This window comes from Panthera leo, chromosome C1 (genome assembly GCF_018350215.1).
Source record: "Panthera leo isolate Ple1 chromosome C1, P.leo_Ple1_pat1.1, whole genome shotgun sequence".
NCBI classification, from domain to species: Eukaryota; Metazoa; Chordata; class Mammalia; order Carnivora; family Felidae; genus Panthera; species Panthera leo.
This window is the reverse complement of record NC_056686.1, coordinates 186,764,097-186,777,591: the sequence shown is the minus strand read 5'-3', so window position 1 is coordinate 186,777,591 and position 13,495 is coordinate 186,764,097. Positions and strand designations below refer to the sequence as shown.

General features: G+C 40.2%; 1 protein-coding gene across 1 annotated transcript in view; it reads right to left on the bottom strand.

Annotated features, from left to right (window-relative positions):
- Positions 1–13,495, bottom strand: part of CDK15 (cyclin dependent kinase 15) — an 82,929-nt gene that overhangs the window by 28,735 nt on the left and 40,699 nt on the right. Inside the window, exons 9-10 of the mRNA XM_042949749.1 lie at positions 12,801–12,894; positions 7,968–8,031 (exon numbers count right to left, since the gene is read on the bottom strand). Coding sequence (XP_042805683.1) covers positions 7,968–8,031; positions 12,801–12,894 — 158 coding nt within the window. The remainder of the gene's footprint in view (positions 1–7,967; positions 8,032–12,800; positions 12,895–13,495) is intronic.

The following is a 13,495-nucleotide window of genomic DNA, read 5'->3' as shown; positions in this document are numbered from 1 at the left end:
CTTTCCAGGTTGTATTATTTATATCTTTCCCTTGTAGACTGTATTCTTTGAAGGCAGGTATCAATGTCTTATTTATTTTTTAATCTCCTAGTCCCTAGTACCTAGCATTCATAAATATTGGTTAAATGAATGAAAAATTGATGCCTGGATAAAAAATAAAAATGAAATAAATTTACTAAACATTATCCTTAAAATGTAAAAGGCCCTCAAGAGGGCCTACGTTCATGTCTTGCTTTGTGCCTTACAGAGATGGGTGGAAGAAGGCGCTGGCCTTGAAGGTAGGGAGGAGACTCTAGGTTGAGCCAGTTTCACAATATTTGGGATCTTAAGGCCCGTTTTTTTTTGAAATGAGAAGGAATATAGCAGGGTTTCATTAAAAAAAAAAATTTTTTTTACCTGCTTTCACTCATTTGCAATTTTTCCTAATCTTAACTACTTTAAGATTATCTAGTCCTCCTCAATAAAAACTAATAATTGCCACCAAATAAATTAAAGATGAGAAAACTAAAAATAAATGTAGAAACTAGAAGAAACTATTAATGAAGATCAAAGTAGGCTGTGTATCTAAATGAACTTCACTGACTGATTAGGGGGACGGGTTAATAAAGACGTTAATAGTAACTCCCCAGGAGCTTTCGGCAGCCCTGCAGAAGTGCAATGGTAATGAGCCCAATCAGGGTTCACAGATTAGCTGTAGCAAGCAGGGGCTGCTACAGTCCCCATCCTGGGATCCCATTCACATTACATTCCAAAAACATGTCATCAAGCTCACAGATTCTAAGACCAAGTCTAGTTAGAAGGACATAAGCATTTGGAGATGAACTTGGAAAGTGTTATTAGCTGATCCCCAGTCTAGGACATTAATTACCATATCATCATATTTGCCCTTTAATAGCTGGAAGGTAAGATGGAATACAGCTGTGAGCACCACCTTGAAATTCAAAAGGTCTGGATATTCTGAAGCACCCCCTTCCTGGCTAGGTGACCCTAAGATAAAGTAGGAATGATAACATTGCCCCTATCTGATAGGGTTGTTGTGAATCAAAGTAAAACAGTGTGAGTAAAGTGTCTAACTCATAGTTAGTGCTCAATAAACAGTAGTTATTATTACCCAGAAATAAGGTGAATAATAACTTACATGTATGTCCTTGGTCAAGTGTGTAGAACAAGGATTATTAGAGTCATAGAGGATGTGATTGGAACTAGAATTGCACGTTTTCTGACTCCTGATCACTGATTTCATTTAACAAATATGTATTAACTCACTACTATGTACTAGTTAGGGGACATGTGTTAAATACTAGAAGCACTAGAAGTGGTCAAGTTTGCTCTGTAGAAAACTTAAGTATTCTTTCTACCATACTAGGATTTCGGTGAAATCAATAAAGATGATACTGATGCCTTCTGTGATTTAGTAGCTTTTACTAGACACCCATTATGTAGCACATAGACATTAAGGATTCTGCCAGGGAAGAGCCCATGTCATAGCAGGCAGGCATCTCACAATAGTTTAAGTCAGGGGTGCAGAATGGAGCCTTCACAAAAGATGGCCTTAACAGGTACTCACACTGACTTAGGTAAAAATTTGAAAACTGAGGGTTGGCTTTTAGAGAGTACAAATTCAGGCAAGGTTTAGGCCTAAGCAAGCTAACATAGAAGTCAGTTCTGGCACTGGGAGGTGTGCCTAACATCTAGAGGGAAGCTAAGAAATCTAAGGAAGCTAAACATAAAAACAGGTATAGCTTCAGTTCTCACATACCTTGAACCCTGTCAAGTCACTGAACCGCTGAATGAACCTCCATACTGGGTAAAACAGAATGGGAACTAACTTGTTTTGTGCACCTACTAGAAGTTAGGAATCATGGCAGATGAGGTTCAATAATTTCACTTATGTCTCAGAACCACCCTGCAAAATGAGACAGAGGGATGCAACATGCCCAATGGAAAGAGAACAAAGTTTGGTCATGGATTGACTCATCTCCAATCTAGGAAATGCCTCTGGGTGAACCTGGGAGAAAACCTGCCTCCTCATGCATAAAACTGTGCTACTCTTAGCAGCATAGACCCTGGCAGGCAGTGGGAAGAAGAAGTTATGTGTGTTCTGTGCCTGGTACATAGGAACACTTTTAAAATGACAGGATTGCTCCCATTTTGCAGGTTAGGGAATTTCCTCAAGTGCCCCAGGTAGTAAAAGGTGGAGCTTGGACTTTCTGTTTCATGAGGAATTGGTGTCCATAATTAAAACCTCTTCTATCAGTAATTTTCCCTCGTTCAGCCCACTGCATAACTCCCTTGGCTAACAGCTCATGTGACAAAGCGGATGCTGATGCAGATCTTACATTGTGTTCACAGCAAACACACAAAGACATGCTCAGAACCCTCTGAGCGCAAAGCATGGTAGCTCTTTGTCATCCCAAAAGGGACAAGGGTCATTTTAGATTGCAATCATCATCTGTCCCATAGTGGTGTCAGATGAAGTCAGATTTCAGCTCAAACTAAAACATTCCAAGAGTGAGGTTAGATTGCTCTCATGTAATGCTATCTGCTGTCGGTATTCCATGCCCGTTGTTTCCTGCTTCCACCTGGTGGTCAAAAGTTGAAAAAGCAGGCGTCCTGAAAATAACTGGGCGTCAGCAGGATCCCTTTGCCTATGGTTTATAGTACATCTGATTCTGGGTCCCTGCAGGGCTTTTAGTACTGCTTTCCTGCCTTTTGATTTCCACTGAGTTCCTCCAGTGGAAAATCTTTCCATGTGCAGTGTTCTTTCCTGGGGCTGAAAGAACCAGGATAATCCCGGATGCTTCCCTGCAGCTGAGCTCATGTCACAAATCAGGCATGATTTTCAGCAGATATTTCTTTAAAAGTTTGAAGGCCTCTGCGGACTCTATTCCCTTCTCAATGGGAACAAGCATCAAAGAGACAGGAATAAAATGCTTTGCACGCACATCAGGAACTAATTGCCAATTTGGCAAATGCATTGACTAATGTCATGCACTGTTATTTCTAAATCCTCTCCTGTCCTTGACCCCCAGTATCTAGATGTAAACTTGGAACCATTAGTGGAGGAGGATAAAGTCTTCTGGTGCTTCAAATGGAATTGAGAGGGATTTAAACTCAGCGCTTTTGAGTGTAGTGAAATGAACCCAGCAGTACATTAATGCTAGGATTTGAGCTCACACAGCATGAGCGCTTTCAAAACCCATGTTTAAGGAAGCAAACAGAGCCACGGCAGACCCTTTCAGTGGAGCAAAAGGAGTTGGATGAAACAATCAATGACACATTAAAAACCACAACTGGGCTGCAATCATGTGGGCACAAAAAAAAAGTTTTTCTTTATCACAGGATCTTTGCATCTAATGAGATGGTGACTGGACAACCTCCAGAGGAGTAAGGCCTCCGTTTACTTTCACTGAGAAACGTCTAAATATTTAGTTGGTTCTCCTAAAAGCCTTACATGATTCTGTAGCAAACTGGTCTCTAAGGTATGATCTTATTAGCTCTATATTGCCATTGGAAAATCTATTTAAAGGGAATTCGGAAAAGAAAAGAAGGAAGATATTACCATTCAAAGTATAAATGTTATTTTTTTTCTCTTTCAAAATTAACTATTTTTATGTCCTCCAAATACTTAGTTTAGGAACAACACCCTGCCAGCCTTAATTGATTCTAAATGGTTCTCTATGTCTTATATACGCTTTATTCCTATTGGGTTAGTTGGATTCAAAGTGCTTTAGGCTCAAAAGGGGAGGGACTCCTGAGTACATTTGGGGGGGGGGGTTGGAGGTGATGCTAAGAGCACCAGGGAACTTTGTAAAATTGTCTATAGGGGTCTACCTTTAAAATTTACACTACTGTCTTATATGAGCAGATTTTAGCCAAGACCAATATCCAGTTTGCTCTAAGCTTCTGAGATTCTCTCTGCCATAAACCCAGTACATCCCAGATGGGGCATCAACTGGAGCTTTAACCTTTTCAGACTTTCTGATAGTAGAATCCCCTCCAGCATGTCGTTCTTTATTATTGCTTCCTATGGACTCTTATTAAGGGATCACCAAAACTTCTCCCCTCCCCCGTGCTGGAGGCCAGCACAGCCCCAGTTCACTGCCAGTTTGATTAATGTGTCTTGGCTAATTGTGTGAAAGATGGCAGGGCTTTAGCAAGTGTGACCAGTTTATTGTTCAGCCAATCACAGGCGCCTCAGTTAGCATGTGAAAAGGGGGTGTTTTGTGGGGGGGGAGGGTGAGTGTTCTGGCGGCTGAGTCAAAGGCAGAGCATTTTGGGGGGTCACAGAGCAACACCCACTTCTTTGAGGGGATGTTACTATGCTCTACTAAACCTGTAAACCTCTTACTCAAAGCACTTTTTTCTCCTCCCTCTTTTTTCAAGATCTTTTTTTTCCCATGGTGCAAGCAGGCAAGCCACTGGCTACTCTGCAGATGGAGTTCACGTTCCAGGGTTTTTAATATTTCACTTTTATATTTCTGTTAGAGAATGATCCTGCTGAGAGTCTGGGAATCTGTGCTCGTCAGAACCCCCTTACTGACACTTGGATATATTGCTCTGAAAGCTATCCCAGGAGAAAAGATTAAACAAAAAAAAGCCTACTTTTCAAAGCCTACTTCTCAATCTGCCCACATCAAAATAAGACAACTGGCCCTTTGAAGTAGAGGACACAGAGTTCTCAGCCAGCTTGCTTAAAATGGGGGGTAGGAGGGAAGGAAGGAAGGAAGGAAGGAAGGAAGGAAGGAAGGAAGGAAAGAAGAAAGAAAGAAAGAAAGAAAGAAAGAAAGAAAGAAAGAGGAAGCCTAGTGTCTAAAATTATATACCTCTCTTCCCTTGCCCAGATTTAATCAGGCACACGAGTCTGAATTGATGATGGCTAAAAACCTACAGTCGTGCTCATTAGTGTCCCAAGAAAACAAGTGGCCAGAGAAACTTGTCCAGGTGGATCAGCACCAGATGTTTTTTTAAACCTATGCAAACAGAAACTGTGTTGTCCTCCTAGACCTAGTCCGGACAAGGTCTGGGCAAGGGTAGAGTAGGCATAGATGGACACTGGATGGTCCTCCCAAGTTCTGAGCTCTTGGTTCCGGCTGCATTCCAAGTTTGGGGGCTCTCACTACTACTTAGAATGAAAAGGAAAGGAATGGAAATCTCATCCAGAATATTATTACTGTTCTCTCTGTGATATTTTTCTGGCTCCCATACCCTGTTCTGTTCTCTTAATCACTGGAGTTCAAATGTGTGGAAGCAGCATTGGCAGTTCAGTGATGGGGGTGGGTGCGGGATGGTTCAAAGGGTCTTCTCAATCGATATAAGGGAATACTCCTGGAAAAAAAATGATGACCCTTTTAAAACACAGTCTTTATGATTATCAATAGTCCTGACCCCATGTTCAAGATATGCTGGACTTTTAAGATTCCCAAATACAGAGTTAGACATCCTCATCGTAGCTAAGTTTACAACTCTCTTCCTTTCATAAGCTCGGCCTGGCGCAAAGCTACACATTGCCCAAACCCATGGAAGCCGGGCTCACAAGTGATCACCCTTTTAATAAGGAGAGCTTGTGAGAGAGTGTAGATGAATGAATACAAACCCAAGTTCTCAGAGATCCAAGAAGGTACCATATCTGTCTGTGTGGACCCAACACATAATATAGCACCTGGAAGATAGTGGGTGTTCAAAATTTTTTGGCTTATTTGAATTAAATTGAATCCCTAGTAGAAAAACAATGCAACGTATGAACACTATTGATGTTGGGCCTGGAGAATTCTCTTCATAAATAAAAAATTGCACATTACTTTGAAATGACAGCAAAATGAAAAATGCAACATATTTCTTGCTGTTTTATTGGGACCCAGTTATCTTATTTAGTACAGAATCTGGCAGGGAAGAATTTTGAACAAGTTTCTATCATTATTGTTCTCACCAAGGCATTCTGTGTTAAGGATCACTGCTTATTTGCCTGAACCAACCTGAAACCCAAACGTTTGAAGTTTGGAGGAATAGCATATGCTCACCATGGCAGCTTAGTACTGACATCATCTAAATGGTTTTCTATAACCCATTTGTGACCCTAAACTTCTTATTGCATTCATGGTAGGAAGCTGAGGGTTTCCATTTTTACCTGCAGAGGAGAGTGGGTAGGGAGAGGTATAGGCAGGGTGGGAAAATAGAACCAGGTTCTCCTAGAAACCATGGCAACTGGAGATAGAACCATTGCAGACTGGACCATGGTCTCTACAAGAAGCCTGTTCTTTTTTCTATTTCAGACCAAAAGGACCAGGCATTATTCTAAACCTTATGGCCAGAGTGGCATTTTTCTCAGGTGCTAAACTCAAGCAAAATAGTTAGAAATGGTAAACTATTTGTAAATGACCCTAAGGCCATTTAGCAATGCATATGATCATTCATAAGGCAGCTGAAATGACTTTACAGTTAGTCTTTCACTTGCTGTAGGGTTTTTATAACCCTGGTCAGTTCAAGATGCCTGGTTCCCTAGGAATAGTTTGAGTGTAAGTATTATATGATGGAGAAAAGAAGAAAAAAAAATCCCCTGCCTCTTATGTCTTTTGTTAGCGTCCATTTTTTTTTACAAAAATTTTTAAACGTTTATTTTTATTTTTGAAGGGGGAGGGGCAGAGAGCGAGGGAGACACTGAAGCAGGCTCCAGGCTCTGAGTTGTCAGCACAGAGCCCAACATGGGCCTTGAACCCACAAGTGGTGAGATCATGACCTGAGCTGAAGTCGGACTCAACCAACTGAGCTACCTAGGTGCCCCTGTTATGCTCCTTAATTGCTTTTTAATTTTTTTTCTTTTTACTTCTTCTTTTTTTTTTTTAAATTATAATTTATTATCAAATTGGCTAACATACAGTGTGTAAAGTGTGCTCTTGGTTTTTGGGGTAGATTCCCGTGGCTCATCGCTTACATACAACACCCAGTGCTCATCCCAGTCCCCTCCTCAAGTGTCCTCTTCAATGCCCTTCACCCATTTTCCCCTTTCTCCCACCCTTAATTGCTTTTTTAAACTTTCTACAATTTATTGATTTCATGAGACCCTTTTAGGATAATCCCATACCAAAGTTAGTAATGACAACAATTTGGAGAAAGTCCATATTTAGTGATGGGTCACTATAAGAACATAAAGACTAGAGAATCTGACTTGAGCCATAATCATGCCAATCTTGTCTTTATCTATACATATCTACCTCCCCTTTAATCCTGCCAGCAAGAGTTCAACTTTGTTGTAGCCATTACTTGCTTCCCCAGCCTCTGATATAATCCTTTATCCTATAGCTCATTGCTTGTCTCCTTCCTTCAGTGTCAACATCCTTGAATGACTACTGGGTAATCTGATCTCTCTGGCATGGCCTTGGGACCATTTCTCAAAGACTTCCCCCAAAGGCAACACTTCCAACACTTCCAAATCCATTCCCAGGAGCCAGTCTTGGAGGACCAAATGAATGATGAGAATGACTGTTAGGCCCAGAGACAATGGAGGAACTCTTGTGTAAACTAGAAACATCTTACCTGGCCAGTCCTTGGCCTAATGAGACTCTACCTCCCCTCTGTTATATTAGCTTTCTTTTAATACTTTATGAGGTACAAGAACCTAACAAATAAAGTCAATAATAGTCATGGGGCTCAAAAATGAGACCATCTTTTGAGTTCTTTTGAGTCATTGGATATTTGGAAATGGATGTGGAATCCACAGCAACAGTCATTCCAAATTCTTATGCAGCTTGCTACTTGTGTTGTATAGAGTTGGAGAACTGATCTAACCTCAACTACTATTTCAGTGTCCTTCTCATAAAAGGATTAGCAGGGAATATAGGAATCTAAAAATTCATCTAGACCCATCTTTACTGTTGAGTTAACAATAAAAGAAGGCTACTCTATCTGTGTGGCAAATGTTTTCACATTGCTAATTCTCAGAGCATTCGAGAAACTCAAATCAATATTACCTGGATTGTAGTTAGGTAGCTTGGAAACTCCAGGCCAGGTATCCTCTGTAGGGACTCCTAACACCTATATAAAGCCAAAGAAAGACAAAGAAAGGTGGGGCAGGAGATGTGAAAGATCAAGGGGGAATAGGGAAGAATTTGTTACATATGTCACATTATGCCAGCTGATGTACAGGAAAGAAACTTGAGTGCCTACCATTTGCAGCTTTGTGGGCAAAACTGTAGTGTATTCCTAAGGTCTTGTGATGGTCAATTTTATGTGCCAACTTGGCTGGGCAAAGGGAGGCCCAGTAGCTAGTAAAATATTATTTTGGTGTGTGTCTAAGAAGGTGTTTGTGGAAGAAATTAGTATTTGTTTTTTTTTTAATGTTTATTTATTTTTGAAAGAGAGAGAGAGAGCAGGGGAGGGGCAGAGAGAGAGGGAGACACAGAATATGAAGCAGGCTCTAGCTGTCAGCACAGAGCCCAATGCAGGGCTTGAACTCACGAACTGTGAGATCATGACCTGAGCCAAAGTCAGATGCTTAAACGACTGAGCCACCCCGGTGCTCCAAAAAATTAATATTTGAATCAGCAGAGTAAAGAAATATGCCCTCTCCAATGTGAGCAGACATCACCCAATTGGTTGAGGGCCCATATAAAATGGCAGAGGAAGGGCAAATTCTCTCTCTTTTCTTGAGCCGGGGCATCCATCTTCTCCTGCCCTCAGACATCTGAGCTACTGGTTCTCTGACCTTCAGACTCTGGAACTTACACCAGCATCCCCTCAGTTCTCAGTCCTTTGGCGTCAGACTGAATTATACTGCCAGCTTTCCTGGTTCTCCAACTTGCAGATGGCATATCTCAGCCATAATCATATGAGCTGATTCCCATAATAAAGGATTCTTATGTATCTCTGTACATCCCATTGGTTCTGTTTCTTGGGAGAACATGAATACAGGTCCTGAGCCTGTGTCCTCACTAACTCACTTGTTCTTATTCTGAGGCAGATCATACAGCCTTGCTTAAAGTCATATTCTCATCACTATCTATTGCATGGTCACTATGTAGCAGGATGCTATTTTGGGAGTTGGGAATATAAAGAGGCAGGAATGACTGTCCTTTTGCCTTCCATTAGATGAAAAAAATACACCCCCCACAACAAAAGACATTTAGCCTGAATTATGCCTCAGCATGAGCATCCAGCTGTTTCCCATGTGCTCAAATTAAAAAGGATTCGGATTACTGACCTTTAGGCAGTGGAATGTTGGCTAAAAATGATCCTAAACCTAACTCTAGTCCTTTCTACCAAATTCATCTCACCTTGTTTTCTTGGTGGCCTGGCACCTTGGAATGTGGTATTTGACTTTTAACCAGTGGGTTGTAAAAGTAACAACATCACTTGAAAAAGAGCTCACTTATGCCTTGGATTACCAAATTGAAGCTCCAGTTTTACTTAATATGAAAATAAAAGTGTTTTGGCATACAAAGTCAAACACTTCAGATTTTGGGTAGTGCTTTTACTGTGAGTTGTTTTGTGGGCATCATTTTACCATTCTTTTACCTTCACCTTAAAAGCCCTATGTCAGTTATATCTGGGAGCTAAAATAACATTGTTTCTGCAAAATATTAGTGAAGTATCAGTAGCTTTCACTACACCACTACCCAATATAACTCTTCTTAGAAGCATATCTCAGCATAACTCTTTTTAGAAGCATCTCTCATAGAAAGAATCTAATAAATCCATTTGCAAAATGCTAGATATAGATACCAGCCCAATTGATGGCAGGAAGTCAACTGCCCAACAGTGACTAATAATGATCAATGAAGAATCCAGAATCTTAATGTCTACCAGCTTGCTGACTAGGACTCTGGCTGAGAGGTACATTTTGTGGTGCTGGCTAAGACTGTCCTCAAACAAAAGACACTGAAGTGCTATTTTCCCTCATACAATAAAAAAATCATGCCACCCAGGAAAATCTTTCTTTGATCCATTCCCTAAACAAACTGAAAAGCTACTGAGAGGATTATAGGCTTTTCCTATCAACCACTCTGAGCCTGAGGGAACACTAAGAATCCTGGAATCCATTTTGAAAAATCAACTGGACTAATTCTTCTTTTGTGGGAGATGGCCAGAGGATGGGAAGCTGATTCTTCTTTTTTAACCTACCATCTTATATATTTGCACAGATGTGCATGTAAACAAGTGATTTGCAGGCACCCATACTGGTGGCTGGCAAAGCACAATGAAAAGAACGCAAAGACAATGAAGAAAAAGCGACAAAGGCAATCAATAGTGACCACATCCATATTTTCTCTAAGGTGACAGTTACTAGAATTATTGGTTACTTTGTATTATGTTTAATTAAAGCCAACAAAGTGGATACCAAACAATTTTTAATATTATACTAAAAACTTTAAGCTTGAGATTTTTGAAGTTTAAAAATTCAATCTCCTTCATTCAGAAATTTGATGCTCGGGTTCTATTTGAAAGTTATTGAATTCGTTTTCACTTGAGAAAATTTCACTTGAGAAATCTCTGCTTCGCTGTCTGGGAAACTGAAACCCAAAAATTGTTGATTTATTCCCTCCCTGAAGGCTCTTAAAAGGCAGCCAGTGAGTGCTATGTTTGAAGTCATAGTGGGCTGCACAGGGCGGTTTTCTGCCTTTGTTGGAATGGAAACTGAAGACATTTTGATTAGTGGACTTAAAGCCTGCATAGTTTATTTTATTCTGATTTTAGAACTGTATCTGGGATCATTTGCTAAAAACACTTATTACAAGAATTAGATTTCTAAAAAGTTGATCAGAAAGAGGTGACAGCTATTCAGATGAACACACACACACACACATACACACACACACACACACACACACACACACACACACACAGGCATTTTAGAAAGACGGCAAAGTAAAGATTCAGAATTTCTCATTTTGTTTTCATTCCTAAGAATGAGAGTGAGATCTCAGGGAAATGTAAGAGATATTGTGGTTAAAGATTAGGAGAGTAGAATGGACCCATTGCTTTCATTTTTTATTTGTTTGTTTATTTTATTTTGGAGAAAGCATGAACAGGGGAGAGGAGCAGAGAGAGAGAGAGAGAGAGAGAGAGTGAGAGAGAACTTAATCAGGCTCCACACTCAGTACAGAGCCCAGTGCAGGGCTCAATCCCGTGACCTTGAAATCATAACCTAAGCCAAAATCAAGAGTCAGATGCTCAAATGACTGAGCCACCCAGGCACCCCAGACCTATTACTTTCAAAGAGCCAACTCTTACATCCAATATCACGGAACCTGAAAGAGCTTTCCTATTTTCATCCATGTAGACCTTGTTTAGTGAAACACTAATTCAGGGGCTGTTTGTAATGTTTAAGTTTCTAACCTGCTTGAACTGTAGTAGTATATAAGACAGCACACTGCTGAATGTGGGGACTTGTTCTCATTTTGTCCTCAGAGTGTGGAACGGTGACTGTGATAACAAAACTGTGTCTCTACCTCAAAATTTTAAAGCAGTTCAAGAGGAGACAAATTTCCTCACTTACACACAAAAACCCCACTCTGGCAATATCTCTCAAGAAACTCATTATCAGAGGCCGTTAGCAAGAATGCTCCAGATGCCTGCTTGAAGCAAGCAAACTTGAAAGGGAACAGGATCCGGGATAACAACAGTGTAGTTTAAAGCACTTTGACACACACTACAACATGGATGAACCTTTAGAATATAAGTGAAATATGGGGCACCTGGGTGGCTCAGTTGGCTAGGTGTCCAACTTTATCTCAGGTCATGATCTCATGAGCTTGTGAGTTCGAGCCCTGCATTGGGCTCTCTGCTATCACTATAGAACCTGTCTACTGCTTCGGGTCCTGTCTCCCTCTCTGTCTGCCCCTCCCCAGCTCGTGCTTTCTCTTTGTCTCAAAAACAAATTTAAAATAAGTAAACAAATAAATAAATAAATAAATAAAAGTGGAATAAGCCAGACAAATACTGTATGATTCCACTAATAGGAGATACCCAGGATAGGCAAATTCCTAAAGACAGCAAGTTGAAGAGAGCTTACCAGGGGCCAGAAGGCAGGAAGATGGGGAATTAATGTTTAATGGGTACAGAACTTCTATTTTAGGTGATGAAAAACTTTTGGAACTGGATGGTGGTGATGGATGCACAGCATGAATGTACTTAATGAATCATATACCTAAAAATGGTTAGATGGTAAATGGTATGTATATTTTACCACAATGAAAAAAAATCACCAAAAAAAGAGAGAAAAATATATGGATGACTATACTATGTGGCATACAAACTACAAGAGACAAAAGAGTGAAGTGCATTGTGGTGCAAATGAAGTTGGATAAATAATAAGGAAAGAAATGGAACCACACACAGCCAAGCACTTCACACCTTAGGAATTAGGTTTTGGAAGAGCACAATAAATAGTATACTTCTCTCACCCTAACACGGTAAGTCTTTGTTTTATCAGGGTTCTGTGGATATTTAGTGTCTCATCTTCTGTTGACAAGGACGCAGGGCCAAATATATGGTAGAATTAGAGCTGACGGTGGCAAGGCAGGGATGTGCCTAAATAGCCACAGCAGCAATTGTCCCGGGAAGTTGAGAAAATAATGAGAACGAGCAGGTGGATTCAGGGGCTGCTACAAGACAACAGGGAGTTTCCTGACCATGTCTTCGTTCCCCAGGTACTTACACCTGTGGCAAATTCTACAGTTTCCACAGCCTTAATATGCGGCATAATATCTCAAAGCAGATGGACTACTTCACTGTCTCTAAAACAAATTTGGTTCAAAGTTTGAATTGCAGATATTTCTTCTTCCTAAGAGGAATTCTTCTCTTACCTCCCAGATCTTCTCCAGTTGTTCAAGGATGTTGGAAACCCCAGGAAACAAAGGTTGGCCCTGGAACATTTCAATAAAGATGCAGCCTGCACCCCTAGCAAAGGAAACAAGAGTCAGTCTGACACTTTTAAGGAAACCATACATGTGAAACTGAACTACTAGTATTTCTCCACCCAGTAAATATTTTGGAGAGTTAAACAGGGGACATATGCTATTAAAAGTCTTGGTAAAGAGAAAAGAAAAAGAAAAAGAACAGCCTGCAGCTTTTCATTAAAATGGTATGCAACCAGCATTTAGGAACACAGTATGGATAACAAACATTTCAACTCATTCAAGTTCATTATCCATCTTATGAGACGAGGGGAAAGTACAGAATCTCCAAATTGACTGCTTTTTTTCACAGAATCTAAAGTGCTTTCTAAGAGGCACCATTAATATAGGTAATGATTAAGAAAAAAAGAACAAAAACAAAAAACGCTGCAAGTTGAACCACGACACAATCAGAATGTTTCTTTCATAGCTATTGCAAGGGCTATTATAAACTTAATTAGAGAGATTATTTTACCATGTATTATATTCATACATGCAAAAAATGGAACAGTAAGAAAAATAAATTGGTTTGGGTACTCCTAAAACTTTGTTACATTCAGCATTTGACTCAGACTCTTTGATGTCTGTTTTTATCCATGGGATCA